General features: G+C 45.5%; 1 protein-coding gene across 2 annotated transcripts in view; it reads right to left on the bottom strand.

The window, feature by feature from the left end:
• LOC143925066 (keratin, type I cytoskeletal 18-like) overlaps positions 1-21,397 on the bottom strand; it is a 54,336-nt gene that overhangs the window by 2,919 nt on the left and 30,020 nt on the right. The window contains exons 6-7 of one of the 2 annotated variants that reach the window (XM_077449644.1): positions 11,266-11,486; positions 8,795-8,838 (exon numbers count right to left, since the gene is read on the bottom strand). In XM_077449644.1, the coding sequence (XP_077305770.1) occupies positions 8,802-8,838; positions 11,266-11,486 (258 nt within the window). In that variant the 3' untranslated portion in view covers positions 8,795-8,801. The remainder of the gene's footprint in view (positions 1-8,794; positions 8,839-11,265; positions 11,487-21,397) is intronic. The other variant, XM_077449643.1, reaches the window with a different exon arrangement.

The raw sequence follows: 21,397 nt of genomic DNA, 5'->3' as shown, positions 1-21,397 counted from the left end.
CTGCAGTGCAGTACCCCGCCATTACTCTGCAGTACCCCGCCATTACTCTGCAGTGCCCCGCCATTACTCTGCAGTGCAGTACCCTGCCATTACTCTGTAGTACCCCGCCATTACTCTGCAGTGCAGTACCCCGCCATTACTCTGCAGTGCAGTACCCTGCCATTACTCTGCAGTGCAGTACCCTGCCATTACTCTGTAGTACCCCGCCATTACTCTGCAGTGCAGTACCCCGCCATTACTCTGCAGTGCAGTACCCTGCCATTACTCTGCAGTGCAGTACCCCGCCATTACTCTGCAGTGCAGTACCCCGCCATTACTCTGCAGTGCAGTACCCCGCCATTACTCTGCAGTGCAGTACCCTGCCATTACTCTGCAGTGCAGTACCCTGCTATTACTCTGTAGTACCCCACCAATACCCCGCCAATACTCTGTAATACCCTGCCATAAATTGCCATACCCAGCCATACTCAGAGATACCCAGCCATACTCGGTGATACCCTGAAATACCCAGCCATAGACGCCCCCCACCCCTCACCGCCCTCCGGTGCTTCTACCAACTCGCCAGTACGATCAAAGCCAGAATCTTTTTTTTATTTTTTATTTCAGGCTTCCCAGCCTAGAGGTGAGATGTGGGGTCATATTGACCCCCCAGATTTCACTGTAAAGAGGACCTGTCACCCCATATTCCTATTACAAGGGATGTTTACATTTCTTGTAATAGGAATAAAAGTGATCAAAAATATATTTTTGGGAAAAAAAATGTCAAACTAAAATAAATAAAGTAAAATGAACAATAAAAAAATAAAATAAAAATTAAAGCGCCCATGTCCCCATGTGCTCGCATGTGCCACACATGTGAGGTATCGCCGAGAATGTTAGAGCGAGAGCAATAATTCTAGTCCTAGACCTCCTCTGCAACTCAAAACATGTAACCAGTAAAAAAATATTTAAAGCGTCGCCTATGGGGATTTTTTAAGTAGCGACGTTTGGCGCCATTCCACGGGCATGTGCAATTTTGAAGAGTGACATGTTTGATATCTATTTACTCAGCATAACTTCATCTTTCACTTTATGCAAACATTGGGCTAACAAGTGGTTAATAATAGAGCTTGCAGTCAGTAGTGTTAGGAGATAGTGCGTGCTGTCTGCGTGCTCTGTACCCAGTACATACCGCTATAATATAGGGCAGGCCCCTACTTTCAAACATCCAACTTACAAACATCTCCTACTTGCAAACGCAAGGAGACAGCAGCAAGTGAGATGAAAAAAGATGGACGACAAAACAAATTATACAGGGGTGATAACCCTTCCCTATGTTTTCCAAAAAGCTTAAAGATAGTTTTTTTGACTGGAGCTACACTTTAAAAATGTACCGGTTGAAAATGACAAACAGATTCAACTTAACACAACAAACCTACACAGTCCCTGTCTTGTTTGCACCGCCTGTATACTGCTGTTCTGAGTATATAGGGCCTGGGGGCCACACGCATTTCCTTTTTTTAATATGGGTACGGGGTTCCCCTTAATATGCGTACAAGACCCAAATAGGCTGGTAATGGGCAGGGAGGGCTACCCATGCCATGTTTCTCAATGATTTTCAACCATATTGCAGGAACCAGATATAACATTAAAACCGCAAGCAGTTTTAAATGGTGTTATTTCCGTTTAATGTAATTTTGTGCAGGGACTGTTCTAAACACGGGAAACACGTGGCACTTCACAGGCATACTACAGACACCCCGCAGGCACCATATTTAAAGGAATATTTCACTTTTTTTTTTCACTTTAATCGTCATTAAAATCAGTGCTCCCGCCAAAACGGTAGTTTTTAAAACTTTTTTTTGCAGTGACCCATGTCCCCTGAGGCAGGAGGCAGGTCGCCAAACCCTTTTTAGGACACTATCTTGCATATTAGCCGTTAAAATGAGCACTTTCCAATTCGAACGTTCGAGTCCCATAGACTTCAATGGGGTTCTAACGTTCGTACCGAACGCGGGGGTCGTTCGCAAGTTCTGGTGCGAACCGAACCGGGGGGTGTTCGGCTCATCCCTACACATGACCCAGTGCTGGGTATAACCGCATGAATGTAAACAGCTATGGCTGCGGGTGATGTCGCATCCGTATGCGTTATGTCCCTCGGGACTTTATCAGCGGAGCGCTGTTACATCCCTTGTAATAGGAAAAAAAAAAAAAAAGCATGATGGGACCTTTTAAATATGAGATCTGGGGTCAAAAAGACCTCACATCTCATATTTACACTAAAATGGCGGCTCCGGTAAGTGGTGGAGCGGCGAATCCGTAAATCTGATCGGAAAGCAGACTGCCGGCCAAAGAAGAGGATGCCGGGGTTAAGGCAACTAGCTGCTGCCATAACAACGATATTCCTCTTAGGACTTAGGACGTATGTTTGCGTGTGGTGGTCCGTAGGTGGTTAAATTCATTTTTACTACTCCTTAATCTACAGTCAGCGCCCCCCCCCCCCCCCCCCCCCCATGACAAAGTGAAAACATTTTTTAAATGTTTGCAAATGTGTAAAAAAAGGAAAAACTGAAATATCACATTGGCACAAGTATTAAGATTAGAGGTCGACCGATATATTGGCTGGCCGAAATATCGACCGATATTTGCCGTTTTTTAATTGATCGGCCGATTGAGTTGATAAAAAGGCAGATTTAGAACTACAGCGCGACTTGCAAATGAATTCTGTAATAGAAGTCAATGCAAGTTGCCTGAGTCTTCATAGAAGCCACTTGTTTCCTCTCTGGGCAGTCTGCCAAGAATGGGCCCTCTGTGTGTAGAAGTTCTCAGTTTAACCATTTAAAGACTCTTTTCTGACACTTGTTGCTTACGAGTAAAAGTCCTGTATTTTCTGCCAAAAAATCACTTAGACCCCCAAAAAATTATATATATATTTTTTTTAGCAGAGATCCCAGGGAATAAAATAGCGGTTGTTGCAATATTTAATGTCACACGCATTTGCGCAGAGGTCTTTCAAATGCAATTTTTTTGGGAAAAAAATACACTAAATGGATTAAAAAAAAAAAAAAAAAAAAACGAAAACCGTAAAGTTAGCCCATTTTTTTTTTGTCCAAAATTTTTGACTACCTGTTTTTATTTTATAGGCTGCTTTCACACTGGAGCGGGCAGGCGTTGATGGTAAAATGCTGCTAGTTTTAGCAGTGCTTTACCATCATTTTAGCGGTGCTATTCGGCTGCTAGTGGGGCGCATATAACCAAAGAAGAGGTTAAATGCTCCCGTGAAGCGCCGCTGCCAAATCACATTACATGCGCTTCGGCAGTGGTGCCCATTAATATCAATGGGCAAGAGTGGTGGAGGAGCGGTATACACCACTCCAAATGTGCTGCTTGCAGGACTTTTTTTTTTTTAACATCCTGCCAGCGCATCGCCTCAGTGTGAAAGCACTCAGGCTTTCACACAGACTGCAGGGGAGCCGTTTTGCAGGCACTTTACATGCACTATTTTTTAGCCCAAAAGCACCTAAAAAAAGCCCCAGTGGGAAATCGGCCCAACGTATCGGCCCAAAAAAAAAAAAATCGGCATCATATATCGGCCATCGGCCATCATGATTCCTAAATATCGGCATCGGCCAGAGAAAAACCCATATCGGTCAACCTCTAAGGCCCCTTTCACACATGCGGAACGTATGTCCGTATTTCATCCATCCATTTGCGGATGATATATGGACATACATGCATCCCTATGGGATAGCGGGTGTCTGCGGATGAACATCCACAGACACCCGCTATTGTCCGCCTCCGCTACTGTCCGATTCTGCAGACGGAGGAAAATCCTATTTTTCTATCAGTGACCATGAACCCGAGGAACATCCTGGGTGGAGATGGGACAAAATTCCAGAAGGACAACCATCACTGCAGCCCTCCACCAATCTGAGCTTTATGGCAGAATTGGGTGAACGGAAACCTCCCCTCCGTAAAAACAACACATGAAAGCCCACTGAGTTAGGAGGGGGAAAAAAAGCACGTGAAGGACTCTCAGGCTGAGGAACACGATTCTCTGGTCTGATGAAACCAAGATTGAACTGTTTGGCCTCAATTCTAAACATTATGTCTGGAGGAAACCACACACCGCTCATCACCTGCCCAATACCATCCCAACAGTGAAGCATGGTGGTGGTGGTGGCAGCATCATGGTGTGGGGTTGTTTGTCAGCAGCAGTCCATATTCTCATGGCACACGTTCCTGGAATAAGCTCTTTAGGCTGCTGGGTGCTGTAGTGATTACAAGCTGGATACTGGAATTTATATGATATGTACCGTATTTATCGGCGTATAACACACACTTTTTCCCCCCTAAAATCAGGGGGAAATCGGGGGTGCGTGTTATACGCCGATCCCCCGCTGTTTCTATCCCCTTTTGCCGCTCTCTGCGGCTTCCGGGTATTTTCGGCTATCTTCGGCCGTTCTCGGCGGCTTTCGGAAAGCCGAGAATGGCCGAGTGTGGCCTAAAATAGCCGAGAACGGCCGATTGCTGCCGAAAATACCCGAAGGCCGTTGAGAAAGGCCGAGAACTACCGAGCGCCGCCGAGATACACAGGACATCCGCTCTGTATCTCGGCGGCTCCATTTTTAAATGGCAAACACACTAACGAGGCTGCAAATGACTGGAAAGGCTGCAATGGAAGGCTGCAATTGACACTGATAAGGCTGCATTGATGGGCATTTAAATGTAAGTTTTTTTCCTTAAACTTCCCTCCAAAAAGTTTTTTTCTTTTAAATTCCCTCCTAAACTTGGTGTGCGTGTTATACGCCGATAAATATGGTAGATATTCGCCAGCACACCAAGGATATTGTGTCCAAACTTATTTTTAAATAAGAAAGATCACATCACAAAGCAGTGCAGAGTTTCAGAGCCACGCAGGACCCCTTCATCAGGCATGTGTTTGTCAGCAGCAGGGAGACTGGTCAGGGTTGAGGGAAAGCTGAATGGAGCAACGTTCAGAGATATCCACAATTAATACCTGTTCCGAAGCACTCGGGGACCTCAGACTGGGCTGAAAGTTCACCTTCCAACATTGACTACCATCCTAAGCACACAGTCAAGACAACAAAGGAGTGTCTACAAGACAACTCTGTGAATGTCCTTGAGTGGCCCGGCCGGAGCCCAGACTTGAACCCGACTGAACATCTCTGGAGAGATCTGAAAATGGCTGTGCACCGAACGTCCCCATCCAACCTGACTGAGTTTGAGAGGTTTTGCAAAGTAGAATGGCAGAATCTCCTCTAGTCTCTCGCCGGTGCTCCTGTCCCCTCCCTCCTGTTGAGTGCCTCCCCCCCCCCCCCCCCCCACAGCAAGCAGCTTGCTATGAGGGGCATCCCAGCCGAAATGGAGCAATGGCCTGGCCCCACCCCCCTCTCTCCTCAGCTGACTTTGACTGACAGCAGAGGGAGCCAATGGCACTTCACTGCTGTCTGAGCCAATGAGGAGGGAGAGTCCCGGAGGGCCGAATCTCTTGTGCAACATCGCTGGATCGAGAACGGAGCTCAGGTAAGTATTGGGGATCTGCCCAAGTCTTTTTATCTTAATGCATTTAGACCCCTTTCACACAGAGAGGGAGAGAATGAATCTTCTTTAAAGTGGTGTTCTGCTTAAAAAAAAAAAAAAAAATGTGAAGTCGGAAGCTACAAATGCTGCAGCTGCTGACTTTTAATAATCGGACACTTACCTGACCCAGGGTCCAGGGTTGCGGGGGAATGAAGCTCCGCTCATCTCCCCCTCCGCTCGGCGGTGCCGGCATTGTAACTGTGGGCGCCCGGCTGTGGCTTCACAGCCGGGCATGCACTGCGCATGCGTGAGCGGCGCTGCACGCTATGAGATGCACTCATCTGGGACCTGTCACGTGTCGCAGATGATTGACAAGAGGGAGGGGGCAGAGCTGATCTCCCTTCCTGCGCCGAGGGGAAGTGACGTTAAGAGCCACGCCGAAGGAGGCAGACTACGAGGGACCCCCTAGCAACAGCCATTTAGAGGTGAGTAAAAAAAATACATTTATTTTCTCCAAATGTTTTTTTTTTTTGCACATAAATGCCATTTTTTTTTTTTTTTTTTTTTAGGGTGGAACTCCACTATTAGTATTATCATTACCAATCTGAATGACATCATCCCCATTCCTCTTGATCCCTACTGATGTTGCCCTGCCTCTAAAAGCTATCCCCTTACCCTGCCCTCAATGGTTGTGTTTATGAGCATTATGTGTAAGAACACCTCCCCAGCATCCCTTTAGTGGTGCATGCTCAAGCAACTGAGCAGTAGATCGCACAGCTTAAAGCGGAGTTCCACCTAAAAATGGAACTTGCACTTTAAGGGCAGATGATCCCCTGACATACCACATTTGCCATGTCATTTTTTTTGGGGGGGGGGGGGGTGTGTGCGTATATCCTCTTTTTAGAGGGTTCCAGCTCCCACTTCCTCCCAGGGCTCCACGGCACCAGAAGGGAGATCACCTCTCCCCCCTCCCGCTCAGCAATAATCTGGGACCTGTCACAGGTCCCAGATGATTGCCCTGGCCAATCATGGCTCGCGCATGCGCAGTAGGTGCCCAGCTGTGAAGCCACAGCCGGGCGCCCACGGTTACAATGCCGGCCGTCGCAAAGACGAGCGGGGCTTCGTTCCCCCCACATTGCTGGGACAGGTAAGAGTCCCATTATTAAAAGTCAGCAGCTGCAGTATTAGTAGCTGCTGACTTTAAATTTTTTTTTTTTTTTTAAGCAGAACTCCGCTTTAAGTTTGCAGCGGCCACCAGGGAGAAGCATGTCTAAAGGGATGCCGGGGATGTGTTTTTTTTCCCCCCTCCCATATAACACTCTTGAAAAAGAGAGACTGGGTGCCCTGACTTTTACAAGAGCCTGGTAGATAGAACCAGTGAATGATGTGTTGGGTCTCAGAAGAAAATGTTTTTTATGGAACATTTTAAATTGCATTAATTAAAGGGAAAGGATCTAATTTAGTTCTAATTTGGAAAGGGCTTGGCTAATGGATTTTAAAAACTGGTGTGGTGATTCTTCTGTGTTGCACCCTCTGCAGAGTACAATCTCTGTGTAGGGGGGAAATTACTAAAACTAAATACCGATGCTCAGTGTATACACCCTCTGCAAGGTGTAACGCTTAATAATGAATTGTACCAATATTCCACGTGTTACAACCTCTGCAAGAAACTACATATATTGGAGGAATGTATTTATATAATGCCAGAGTGATAGAAGAAAGCAAGGTGGACAAAAAAATATAAATAAACATATAGCACCTATGATAGAAATTTGCTACTGTGTTATACCCTCTGTACAATACGTCTCTATGATGGTAAAGTACTTCTGTGTTGCACCCTCTGCATAATGCGTATCTGAACCAGTGTGTTTACCTTGATATTAGACCCCAAAAATAGCTGGTGGGAACTAAAAGGAAATGTATACATGTACTTGTAAAAAAATAGGTGCTAGTGCAGTGTTGAATATTTAACCCAGCGGGGTTAGATGCCCTGTAAGGTGATAACTATTGAATATACCTTAGTGTCAGAATTACCATTGGTTAGATAAAATTAATAAAGTAAATTAAACATGACAAAAATAAACCAATAGTAATCAATTTCAATAAATGAAAAAAATAAATAAATAACAAAGTGACTTGCAGCTATTTTTGGGGCTTTTTCGGCTGACACGCGCACGCGCACGCGCACGCACACGCACACGCATGCACACACACACGTAAAGTAATCCGAGCCCCAGAAAGCAGCCACTGCCTGAGTAGAAGAGCCTGTCCCCTGCCAGCATGCTGCATCAAAGGACTTCTTGCCCTCTCTGGAAGCAGTGGTCTCTCCGAAGAGTTCCAACACTTTCCTCTCCTCTCCCCCCCCCCCCGCACCACTCTGCTGGGTCACGTCTATAACTTTGCAATCCGTAACGCTCTCTGCTGATTGGAGAGCTCTACTGTAAGCTCCTAACTTTTCTATACTGCCGCTAAGCAAGACCAGTAACCATACCTCCCAACATTTTGAGATGGGAATGAGGGACACCTACTAGCAAACGTATGTAGGCATAGGACATGCCCCCTGCCACACCCCCTGCCACGCCCCCTTAAAGGAGACTTAACCAAAAGAAAAAGGTTAATTGAATCCACAAGGACTTTTTTTTTACCACCACTACTATTCCTTTATATTGGCTTTTAAAATTTACAAATGCAGCAATTTAGAAATCAGATGAAAGGTTTAGTGCTGAGAAACACTTTTTGAAAGATGAAAAGTACAATGTATATACATCTATATAGATCAGACCAAAATGAGGAGGAAAGAGGGACAGAGGGACAAATCAGGGACAGTTGGGAGCTATGCAGTAACCTCTCCTCCCTCCCTTTGTGTCACGGTAGGGAACCTCGGCTCTCCAGCCGTTTTGAAACTACAAGTCCCATGAGACATTGCAAGACCCTGACAATCACAGGCATGACTCCTAGAGGCAGAGGCATGATGGGATTTGTAGTTTCAAAACAGCTGGAGAGCCGAGGTTCCCTACCCCATAGTGAATGAGCTGCAGTAGCCCATCCCCCTCTACCCACCCTGATCTGCCTTCCAGCAAGGTACGGCTGATTGGTCCTTGATGCTGCCCTGCTCTCAGTCTGAGCTGTGTTTGTACAGATTACAAATTAAGGTGCATTTAAAAAACGCATTTAATGATTGGAGTGCAGCTATTAGCAAAGCATCCAAACAGCTTTACATGTTTAGAACGTTGGAAAAAAAAAAAAAACAGTACCGTCCTTTTCTGCTTACCGAAAGCTCACTTACCCCCTTGTCCCGGAGCCTCGTGTCCATCTCTGCAAAAGAAAATATCTGTCACATCATGATGTATTTAACCACTTGCCTACCGGGCCATTTCTGACACTTCTCTCCTACATGTAATAATCATCTTTTTTATTATTATTACAATAAATATTTATTATTCAAATTACTCAGAATCCCCCAACATTATATATATATATATATATTTTTTTTTTTTGTTAGCAGAGACCCTAGGAAATAAAATGGTGGTTGTTGTAACTTTTTATCTCGCATGGTATTTGAGCAGCAATATTTTAAATGTCTTTTTATTTAGAAATTGAATTAATTTATTTATTAATAAAAAATGCAAATTAATAAAAAAAAACAGCAAACAGAAAAGTTAGCCCATTTTTTTACGTAAATAGATACTCAACATGTCAAACTAAAATTGTGCACATTTGTGGAACGGCGCCAAATATTGGTACTTCAAAATCCCCATAGACGACGCTTTAAGATTTTTTTTTTACAGGTTACCAGTTTAGAGTTACAGAGGAGGTCTTGTGCTAGAATTATTGCTCTCGCTCTGACGTTTACATAGTTAGTAAGGTTGAATAAAGACACCAGTCCAACCAGAGTGAGTGTCCACAATTGTCCCTGTCTCTGCACATTGCATCCTCCATTACCGTATATATTATTTATTTAAGGTACCCATATATCGCTGTCAATTTACACAGCACACCACACACACACACACACACACACACACTGGTCTCCACAATCCAAGGTCCCCAACTCACATTCATATATTAGGGCCAATTTTGGACAGAAGCCAATTAACCTACCTGCAGTGTGGGAGGAAACCAGATGAGGAAGGAGGAAACCCCATGCAGGCACAGGGAAAACATGCAAACTCCAGGCAGGTAGTGTCGTGGTTGGGATTTGACCCTTTTCATTGCTAGGTGGAAGTGCTACCCACTACACCACCGTGCTGCCCGGCAATACCGCACATGTGTAGTTGGAACATTGTTTCATGTATTTCATACATTGTTCATGTATGCGTTCGCTTCTGCGAGTGAGCACGCGGGGGTGCTTTTAAATTTTTTTTTTTTTTTTTTTATTGTTAATTAATTTTACTTTTATTTTTCTATTTTGATGCTTTTTTTTTACATTTTTTAATTTTTTTTGTCATTAATTTTACATTTATTTTTGTATTTTCATGCTTTCTTTTTTTTTTTTTTTAAATGTTATCGTTAATTTTACTTTTATTTTTCTATTTTGATGCATTCTTTTTTACGTTTCTTTTTTATCATTAATTTTACTTTTATTTTTCTATTTTCATGCTTTCTTTTACATATTTTTACTTATTTTTTTTTTTTATTCATTTTACTTTTATTTTTCTATTTTCATGCTTTCTTTTTAAAATATTTTTATTTATTAATTTTTTTATTCATTTTACTTTTATTTTTCTATTTTCATGCTTTCTTTTTTACATATTTTTATTTTTTTATTATTCATTTTACTTTTATTTTTCTATTTTCATGCTTTCTTTTTTTACATATTTTTATTTTTTTATTATTCGTTTTACTTTTATTATTCTATTTTCATGCTTTCTTTTTTACATATTTGTATTTATTTGTTTTATTATTCATTTTACTTTTATTTTTCTATTTTCATGATTTCTTTTTTACATATTTTTATTTATTTGTTTTATTATTAATTTTCACTTTTATTTTTCTATTTTCATGCTTTCTTTTTTTACATCTTTTAAAATTTATTTTTTTGATCACTTTTATTCCTATTACAAGGAATGTAAACATCCCTTGTAATAAGAATACAGCATGACAGGTCCTCTTTACAGTGAGATCTGGGGGGGGGGTCAATAAGTCCCCAGATCTCTCCTCTAGGCTGGGAAATAAATAAGAAAAAAAAAAAAATAAATGAATAAAAAATAATAATAAAAAAAAAAATGAATAAAAAATAATAATAAAAAAAAAAAATGATTTCAGCTTCCCAGCCGAGGCGGCGGCATTTTTTCAAATGCAGAGGCCGGGTGTGACATCATAACATTGCGCCCGGCTTCCGAACGATCATAGAGACTTCGGGGACCATCTGGCTCGCCCAAAATCTCTTATCGTCAACATCCGGCCGGTCCCTATGAATGTTTTTAGACCCCTTTCACACTGAGGTGCTTTACAGGTGCTACAGCGCTAAAATTCGCGCCTGTAAAGCGCCTCTCCTGTCTCTCCAGTGTGAAAGGCTGAGCGCTTTCGCACTGGAGCGGTGCGCTGGCAGGACGCTAAAAAAAAAAAGTCCTGCAAGCAGCTTCTTTCACCGCTCCTGCCCATTGAAATGAATGGGCACCGCTGCAGAACCGCCGGCAAAGCGCAGCTAAGATTGCAACAGATTTTAAAAGATTACTTTGGATTTAAGGTAATTGGCAGCCCACAGTGCCCGAGGAAATGGGGAAGCCTCCATTGTCTCACTTGTCAGTGACACCCTCCAGCAGCGTTCGGTAGTCGTGAATTTCGTTCTCCAACTTGGACTTCAGGTTCAGCAGGGCGTCGTAATCTCGAACTTGGCGCTCGATGTCGGATCGGCAGGCGGCCAGCTCGTCTTGGAGTCGGGCAAGCATGCGGTTCAGTTCCATTAACTGGGAGGCGTAGTGATCCTCTGTATCTTTCAGGACGTGGTCTAAAGAATCCACCTGGATGAAAACAGGATTATTGGAAATAAGACATCGAGCATTGGATCTCAACAATAGATCTCCCAGCACCGAGAGGTCCCGGGTTCAAATCCCGGATGAGCCCCCAAGAAAGAAAAAATCCCTCAGCAGCCAGCAACAATAGACCCCCCTCCCTCTACAGGAGATCCCACCCAGAAACATAAGATCCCCCAGCAACAATAGACCCCCCCTCCCTCTACAGGAGATCCCACCCAGAAACATAAGATCCCCCAGCAACAATAGACCCCCCATCCCTCTACAGGAGATCCCACCCAGAAACATAAGATCCCCCAGCAACAATAGACCCCCCCCCTCCCTCTACAGGAGATCCCACCCAGAAACATAAGATCCCCCAGCAACAATAGACCCCCTCCCTCTACAGGAGATCCCACCCAGAAACATAAGATCCCCCAGCAACAATAGACCCCCCTCCCTCTACAGGAGATCCCACCCAGCAACATAAGATCCCCCAGCAACAATAGACCCCCCCCCTCCCTCTACAGGAGATCCCACCCAGAAACATAAGATCCCCCAGCAACAATAGACCCCCTCCCTCTACAGGAGATCCCACCCAGCAACATAAGATCCCCCAGCAACAATAGACCCCCTCCCTCTACAGGAGATCCCACCAGCATCATAAGATCCTCCAGCAACAATAGACCCCCTCCCTCTACAGGAGATCCCACCCAGAAACATAAGATCCCCAGCAACAATAGACCCCCCATCCCTCTACAGGAGATCCCACCCAGCAACATAAGATCCCCCAGTAACAATAGACCCCCCGCTCCCTCTACAGGAGATCCCACCCAGCAACATAAAATCCCCCAGTAACAATAGACCCCCCGCTCCCTCTACAGGAGATCCCACCCAGAAACATAAGATCCCCCAGTAACAATAGACCCCCCTCCCTCTACAGGAGATCCCACCCAGAAACATAAGATCCCCCAGCAACAATAGACCCCCCATCCCTCTACAGGAGATCCCACCCAGCAACATAAGATCCCCCAGTAACAAATAGACCCCCCGCTCCCTCTACAGGAGATCCCACCCAGAAACATAAGATCCCCCAGCAACAATAGACCCCCCATCCCTCTACAGGAGATCCCACCCAGCAACATAAGATCCCCCAGCAACAATAGACCCCCCATCCCTCTACAGGAGATCCCACTCAGCAACATAAGACCCCCCAGCAACAACAGACCCCTCTCCCTCTACAGGAGATCCCACCCAGCAACATAAGATCCCCCAGTAACAATAGACCCCCTCCCTCTACAGGAGATCCCAACCAGTAAAATAAGATCCCTCAGCAACAATAGACTCCCTCCCTCTACAGGAGATCCCACCCAGTAACATAAGATCCCCCAGTAACAACAGACCCCTCTCCCTCTACAGGAGATCCCACCCAGCAACATAAGATCCCTCAGCAACAATAGACCCCCCATCCCTCTACAGGAGATCCCACCCAGCAACATAAGATCCCCCAGTAACAATAGACCCCCTCCCTCTACAGGAGATCCCACCCAGCAACATAAGATCCCCCAGGAACAATAGACCCCCCGCTCCCTCTACAAGAGATCCCACCCAGCAACATAAGATCCCCCAGTAACAATAGACCCCCCCTCCCTCTACAGGAGATCCCACCCAGCAACATAAGATCCCCCAGCAACAATAGACCCCCCTCCCTCTACAGGAGATCCCACCCAGAAACATAAGATCCCCCAGCAACAATAGACCCCCCATCCCTCTACAGGAGATCCCACCCAGCAACATAAGATCCCCCAGTAACAAATAGACCCCCCGCTCCCTCTACAGGAGATCCCACCCAGCAACATAAGATCCCCCAGCAACAATAGACCCCCCATCCCTCTACAGGAGATCCCACTCAGCAACATAAGACCCCCCAGCAACAACAGACCCCTCTCCCTCTACAGGAGATCCCACCCAGCAACATAAGATCCCCCAGTAACAATAGACCCCCTCCCTCTACAGGAGATCCCAACCAGTAAAATAAGATCCCTCAGCAACAATAGACTCCCTCCCTCTACAGGAGATCCCACCCAGTAACATAAGATCCCCCAGTAACAACAGACCCCTCTCCCTCTACAGGAGATCCCACCCAGCAACATAAGATCCCTCAGCAACAATAGACCCCCCATCCCTCTACAGGAGATCCCACCCAGCAACATAAGATCCCCCAGTAACAATAGACCCCCTCCCTCTACAGGAGATCCCACCCAGCAACATAAGATCCCCCAGGAACAATAGACCCCCCGCTCCCTCTACAGGAGATCCCACCCAGCAACATAAGATCCCCCAGTAACAATAGACCCCCCGCTCCCTCTACAGGAGATCCCACCCAGCAACATAAGATCCCCCAGCAACAATAGACCCCCCTCCCTCTACAGGAGATCCCACCCAGCAACATAAGATCCCCCAGTAACAAATAGACCCCCCGCTCCCTCTACAGGAGATCCCACCCAGCAACATAAGATCCCCCAGCAACAATAGACCCCCCATCCCTCTACAGGAGATCCCACTCAGCAACATAAGACCCCCCAGCAACAACAGACCCCCCGCTCCCTCTACAGGAGATCCCACCCAGCAACATAAGATCCCCCAGTAACAATAGACCCCCCGCTCCCTCTACAGGAGATCCCACCCAGCAACATAAGATCCCCCAGCAACAATAGACCCCCCTCCCTCTACAGGAGATCCCACCCAGCAACATAAGATCCCCCAGTAACAAATAGACCCCCCGCTCCCTCTACAGGAGATCCCACCCAGCAACATAAGATCCCCCAGCAACAATAGACCCCCCATCCCTCTACAGGAGATCCCACTCAGCAACATAAGACCCCCCAGCAACAACAGACCCCTCTCCCTCTACAGGAGATCCCACCCAGCAACATAAGATCCCCCAGTAACAATAGACCCCCCTCCCTCTACAGGAGATCCCAACCAGTAAAATAAGATCCCTCAGCAACAATAGACTCCCTCCCTCTACAGGAGATCCCACCCAGTAACATAAGATCCCTCAGCAACAATAGACCCCCCATCCCTCTACAGGAGATCCCACCCAGCAACATAAGATCCCCCAGTAACAATAGACCCCCTCCCTCTACAGGAGATCCCACCCAGCAACATAAGATCCCCCAGTAACAATAGACCCCCCGCTCCCTCTACAGGAGATCCCACCCAGCAACATAAGATCCCCCAGTAACAATAGACCCCCGCTCCCTCTACAGGAGATCCCACCCAGCAACATAAGATCCCCCAGTAACAATAGACCCCCCCGCTCCCTCTACAGGAGATCCCACCCAGCAACATAAGATCCCCTAGTAACAATAGACCCCCCTCCCTCCACAGGAGATCCCACCCAGAAACATAAGATCCCCCAGCAACAATAGACCCCCCATCCCTCTACAGGAGATCCCACCCAGCAACATAAGATCCCCCAGTAACAAATAGACCCCCCGCTCCCTCTACAGGAGATCCCACCCAGCAACATAAGATCCCCCAGCAACAATAGACCCCCCATCCCTCTACAGGAGATCCCACTCAGCAACATAAGACCCCCCAGCAACAACAGATCCCTCTCCCTCTACAGGAGATCCCACCCAGCAACATAAGATTCCCCAGTAACAATAGACCCCCCTCCCTCTACAGGAGATCCCAACCAGTAAAATAAGATCCCTCAGCAACAATAGACCCCCTCCCTCTACAGGAGATCCCACCCAGTAACATAAGATCCCTCAGCAACAATAGACCCCCCATCCCTCTACAGGAGATCCCACCCAGCAACATAAGACCCCCCAGTAACAATAGACCCCCTCCCTCTACAGGAGATCCCAACCAGTAACATAAGATCCCTCAGCAACAATAGACCCCCTCCCTCTACAGGAGATCCCACCCAGCAATATAAGATCCCCCAGTAACAATAGACCCCCCTCCCTCTACAGGAGATCCCAACCAGTAACATAAGATCCCTCAGCAACAATAGACCCCCCTCCCTCTACAGAAAATCCCACCCAGCAACATAAGATCCCCCAGCAACAATAGTCCCCCCTCTACAGGAGATCACACCCAGCAACATAAGATCCCCCAGCTACAATAGACCCCCTCCCTCTACAGGAGATCCCACCCAGCAACATAGGATTCCCCAGCAACAATAGACCCCCTCCCTCTACAGGAGATCCCACCCAGCAACATAGGATTCCCCAGCAACAATAGACCCCCTTCCTCTACAGGAGATCCCACCCAGCTACATAAGATCCTAGACCTCTTCAGCAAGAATAGACATCCCCTACACAATAGATCTCGCTAGTGACAATAGATTCCCCGGCAGGTTACAACAATCGACCTTGGACAGGCTCTCTAACTCCAAGTACCGAGGGTCACTATTGGGCCGGGATATTGTGAAAGACAATAATATTGCTTCTTCTCATCCCCGCTATCAATGTGGCCTTAAAGTGGTTGTAAACCTCAGACATGAAATATGAACAAAACACATCCCCCTATAGTGTGTACTTGTCTCAATCCAGAGCACTAAGTGTCATTTATGTCTGCTGCTTCATTCCTCTGCTAATACCATGAGTCACTACTGACAATTTTTCCTGACACCAAGCAAAAAATGGTGACATGGGAGGGATCTCTAGCAGATTGACAACCTCAGTTCTGTTCCTGTGTGAAGGCGGGGAGGGGGGGGGTTCCCTTCCCTTCCCTCCAATCAGCTCTCAGAGCTCTCCTTACTGAGCTCTGCAGAGTGTAACTTCAGTGCTTCGCCCCGTTTTTCTGAACTCTCAGACAAGCTTATAAATTCAGCACTTTGAATGGATACAGAGAAGAGAATGCGGCAGATAAACAGGTACAACATATGTAGGATGATTTGTTTCATCTCTGTGTATCAACTGATGCCAGTCACTTCACTGGGTATATGTGAGGGTTTACAACCACTTTAACCAGGGCCGCCCACCACATATATATACTGCGGCAGGATGGCCCTATAGCTCAAAATTAGGTACCCGTACGTCGTTTCCTGCATGAGTCACTGCGGGTGCACGCATATAGCAGAAAGTAAAAAATATTGTGTATTTTTCAAAATTGTTGTCATTGTTTTGTTTATAGCGCAAAAAATAAAAAAAACAGAGAGGATCAAATACCACCAAAAGAAAGCTCTGATTGTGGGGAAATTACACCAATTCTGTTTGGGTACAAAGTCGCACGCCCGCGCAATTGTCAGTTAAATTGGTGCAGTGCCGAATCGCAAAAAATGGCCTGGTCATCAAGAAGGTAAATCCATCCGGTCCTTAAGTGGTTAAAGGCTGAAATCAAACCTAAATTAAACAAATGTATTTTCTACTTTCAAGCTTGTTATCTATTGTTCCTTTACTTTAGGTTTATAAAACATTGTAAGCTAATGTATAGTTTTTTTTTTTTCACATACATTATCTCACAAAAGTCAGTACACCCCTCACATTTTTGTAAATCTTTTCATGTGACAACACTGAAGAAATGACACTTGTCTACAATGTAAAGTAGTGAGTGTACAGCTTGTATAACAGTGTAGATTTGCTGTCCCCTCCAAATAACGCAACACACAGCCATTAATGTCTAAACCGCTGGCAACAAAAGTCAGTACACCCCTAAGGGCCGGTTCACACTGCAGGCGAGGCGAGGCGACTCCGACTTGCCTCGCCGCGACCTCAGCGGCAACTTGCAGATGACTTCTGTATAGAAGTCAATGCAAGTCGCCCCGAGGTCGCCCAAAAGTAGTACAGGAACCTTTTTTCTGAGTCGGAGCGACTCGAGTCGCTCCTCTCAGAACGGTTCCATTGTACAGAACGGGGGCGACTTGCGAGAGCGAGGCGAGGCGAGTCGTGTCGCCTTGCATCGCCCGCTGTGTGAACCGGCTCTAAGTGAAAATGTCCAAATTGGGCCCAAAGTGTCAATATTTTGTGTGGCCACCATTATTTTCCAGCACTGCCTTAACCCTCTTGGGCATGGAGTTCACCAGAGCTTCACAGGTTGTCACCGGAGTCCTCTTCCCCTCCTCCATGATGACATCACAGAGCTGGTGGATGTTGGAGACCTTGCTCTCTTCCACCTTCCATTTGAGGATGTCCCACAGATGCTCAATAGGGTTTAGGTCTGGAGACATGCTTGGCCAGTCCATCACCTTTACCCTCAGCTTCTTTAGAAAGGCAGTGGTCGTCTTGGAGGTGTGTTTGGGGTGGTTATCATGTTGGAATACTGCCCTGCAGCCCAGTCTCTGAAGGGAGGGGATCATGCTCTGCTTCAGTATGTCACAGTACATGTTGGCATTCATGGTTCCCTCAATGATCTGTACCCCCCCAGTGCTGGCAACACTCATGCAGTCCCAGACCATGACACTCCCACCACCATACTTGACTGTAGGCAAGACACACTTGTCTTTGTCCTCCTCACCTGGTTGCCCCCACACACGCTTGTCACCATCTGAACCAAATATGTTTATCTTGGTCTCATCAGACCACAGGACATGGTTCCAGTAATCCATCTCCTTAGTCTGCTTGTCTTCAGCAAACTGTTTGTGGCTTTCTTATGCATTATCTTTAGAAGAGGCTTCCTTCTGTAAAGACTGCCATGCAGACCAATTTGATGCAGTGTGCGGCGTATGGTCTGAGCACTGACAGGCTGACCCCCCACCCCTTCAACCACTGCAGCAATGCTGGCAGCACTCATATGCCTATTTCCCAAAGACAACCTCTGGATATGACGCTGAGCACGTGACCTCAACTTCTTTGGTGGACCATGGCGAGGCCTGTTCTGAGTGGAACCTGTCCTGTTATACTGCTGTATGGTCTTGGCCACCGTGCTGCAGCTCAGTTTCAGGGTCTTGGCAATCTTCTTATAGTCTAGACCAGGGATATGCAATTAGCGGACCTCCAGCTGTTGCAGAACTACAAGTCCCATGAGGCATAGCAAGACTCTGACAGCCACAAGCATGACACCCAAAGAAAGAGGCATGATGGGACTTGAAGTTTTGCAACAGCTGGAGGTCCGCTAATTGCATATCCCTGCCCGAGACCATCTTTATGTAGAGCAACAATTCTTTTTTTCAGATCCTCAGAGAGTTCTTTGCCATGAGGTGCCATGTTGATCTTCCAGTGACCAGTATGAGAGAGTGAGAGCGATAACACCAACTCTAACACACCTGCTCCCCATTCACACCTGAGGCCTTGTAACACTAACGAGTCACATGACACCGGGGGAGGAAAAATGGCTAATTGGGCCCAATTTGGACATTTTCACTTAGGTGTGTATTCACTTTTCTTGCCAGCCGTTTAGACATTAATGGCTGTGTGTTGATTTATTTTGAGGGGACAGCAAATGTACACTGTTATAACAAGCTGTACACTCACTACTTTACATTGTAGACAAGTGTCATTTCTTCATTGTTGTCACATGAAAAGATAGAAGAAAAGATTTACAAAAATTTGAGGGGTGTACTTACTTTTGTGAGATAGGCCATTTGCACACTGCAGCTTGAACAATCTCAATAAAGCTTATTTTTTTTTATTTTTTTTACTGAGCTAAAATACAGCCCATTAATTGTAATGTGCCTATGCACACGGACGCTTAAACAAGCGACGTGTATTCGGTAAAAAAAAAAATTAGAAAAAATCTGCATCTTTGGTCAGTAATTTACGCCTAATGCGCGCATTTGCGCGTACATTCGTACAAATGTCCATTAACATATTGTGAATGCGATAATAAATTTGCTCCAAAAAAATGCATATGTGCAAAAATGCGCACAAATACATACGAAAAAAAAAATGGCAGAACTAATAGATGCTTAAACAGGAGTATGGTGTGCATGAGGCCTTAGTAAGGTGCGGGATCCATGTGTAGTCATTGAACCCCTCGCCAGGGGCAGGAGACCGAGAGGCTCCAATCCGTCATAAATCATATATTGTTCCAGAAGTCACCACACACCTTATCTTGCTCAATCTTTGAAAAAGTTTATTATCCAAGTACACAGAAATGTACAATACAGCAATTTCTGGCATCCCCACCCTTCATTGGGTACATATGTACCTGAGAAAAGGGCATGGTCGGTCGAACGATTGAACAAGACAGAGTGTGGTGACTGCTTGGATAATAATAGAATACTTACTCCCACCTTCCCAGTCACCAGTGTTCATTTTGACATCAATTTTCGATTTAGTTTTAGTTATAGTCTTTTGACTAAAATTCCATTTTAGTTTTAGTTGTATTTTAGTCATCTGAGTTGTTTTTGTCATATTTTAGTCGACTAAAATCTCCAGAACATTTTAGTTGACTAAACGCTAATGGGTTTAGTTAGATTTGAATGCATTATTGTCAAACATTATATACTTCGGGGGGTAAAAATCTAATAACGTGTTTATTATTTATGGTATTAAGGTTTGAACGTGCGCTACAGACACAGATATAGCCGCTGTGATATACATTCTATTTCGTTTTAGCCTTTTGACTAAAATGCCATTTTTTGGTTGCATTTTATTCATCTGAATTGTTTTAGTTTTATGCTGCGTACACACGACCGGACTTTCCGGCAGACTAGGTTCGACGGTCTTCCCGACGGGCTTTCGGCGGAGGTCCGACGGACTTTTCCGAACGAACAGACTTGGCCGCACAAGAATGGACTAAGTCCATTCGTTTTGAATGTGATGACGTAAGATGGGACTAAACAAGGAAGTTCAATAGCCAGTAGCCAATAGCTGTCCTGGCGTCGTTTTTGGTTCGTCGGACTAGCACACAGACGAATGGTTTTCATGATTTTAGTCTGTCGAAATTGAGTCCGTCGGATAGATTTGAAACATGTTCTATTTCTAGGTCCGCCTGATTTTTTACCTTTTTTTGAAAAACGATCGGACTAGCCCACATGCAATCGGATTCTCCAACGGACTAATCCCTTCGGACCTAGTCTGCCGGAAAGTCCGGTCGTATGTACGCGCCATTAGTCATATTTTAGTAGACTAAAATAGTATTGATTTAGTCGACGTAAATATTTTAGTCGACAAAATTAACACTGCCAGTCACCCTTTATCTCTGCCCCTTACCCACCTCCAAGCACCATCCCTTGGTTCCAGCCCTTAACCCCCTCCCAGTACTGCTCCCTTTTAGAAAATACATAACCATTCATTCCGTGGCCCTAAACTATTTGTATGGAATTTTGTTAATGATAACCAGAAAAGCAGTAAAATACATCCCCTGCATCCAGCAACAATAGATCTCCCCAGCACTGATATATTCCCCCCCAGCAACAAACCACCCCCCCTAATCCCGTAACAATAAACCCACATCAGCAACAATTGAAGCCTCCCAGCAGCCACAGGGTTCCGTGTTCGTATCCCGGACGAGCCCCCAAGAAAGAAAGAAATCTAGCAGCTGGCAACAATAGACCCCTCCCTCAACAGTAGATCCCTCCCAGAAACATAAGTTCCCCCCTCAACAGCAAGACTAGACACCCCCTTCACAATAGATCTTGCCAGTGACAATAGATTCCCCAGCAGCACTAACAACAATTGACCCTGTGCACACACCCCACCACTTCTTGCCATTACATACATTTAGTACTGGAGGTGATAAAACTGCATTCCCCCACATTTCTGTTGAAAAGAGCTATATATATATATATATATATATATATATATATGTATATATAAATATACACACATACACACACACACACACACTATGTAGGGGAAGTGGGTGGGTCAGTGATGTGAGGGGGTACAAATTAGAAAGGGAATGTCTTGGAGGAGGGGGGGGTGTAAGTGAAAAAGAATAACTTGAATATTTTTATTCTTATTTTCATCCAGTAGCTTGAGCTGTCGCCTCCTTTGCAAGTCTCTACATTCTTTGTTTAA

The sequence above is a fragment of the Lithobates pipiens genome, unplaced genomic scaffold (genome assembly GCF_037356315.1).
Source record: "Lithobates pipiens isolate NorthernLeopardFrog02 unplaced genomic scaffold, aLitPip1_a1.2 Scaffold_22, whole genome shotgun sequence".
Taxonomy (NCBI): Eukaryota; Metazoa; Chordata; class Amphibia; order Anura; family Ranidae; genus Lithobates; species Lithobates pipiens.
Note: the sequence above shows the minus strand (reverse complement) of the source record. Positions and strands in the feature narration are given on the sequence as shown.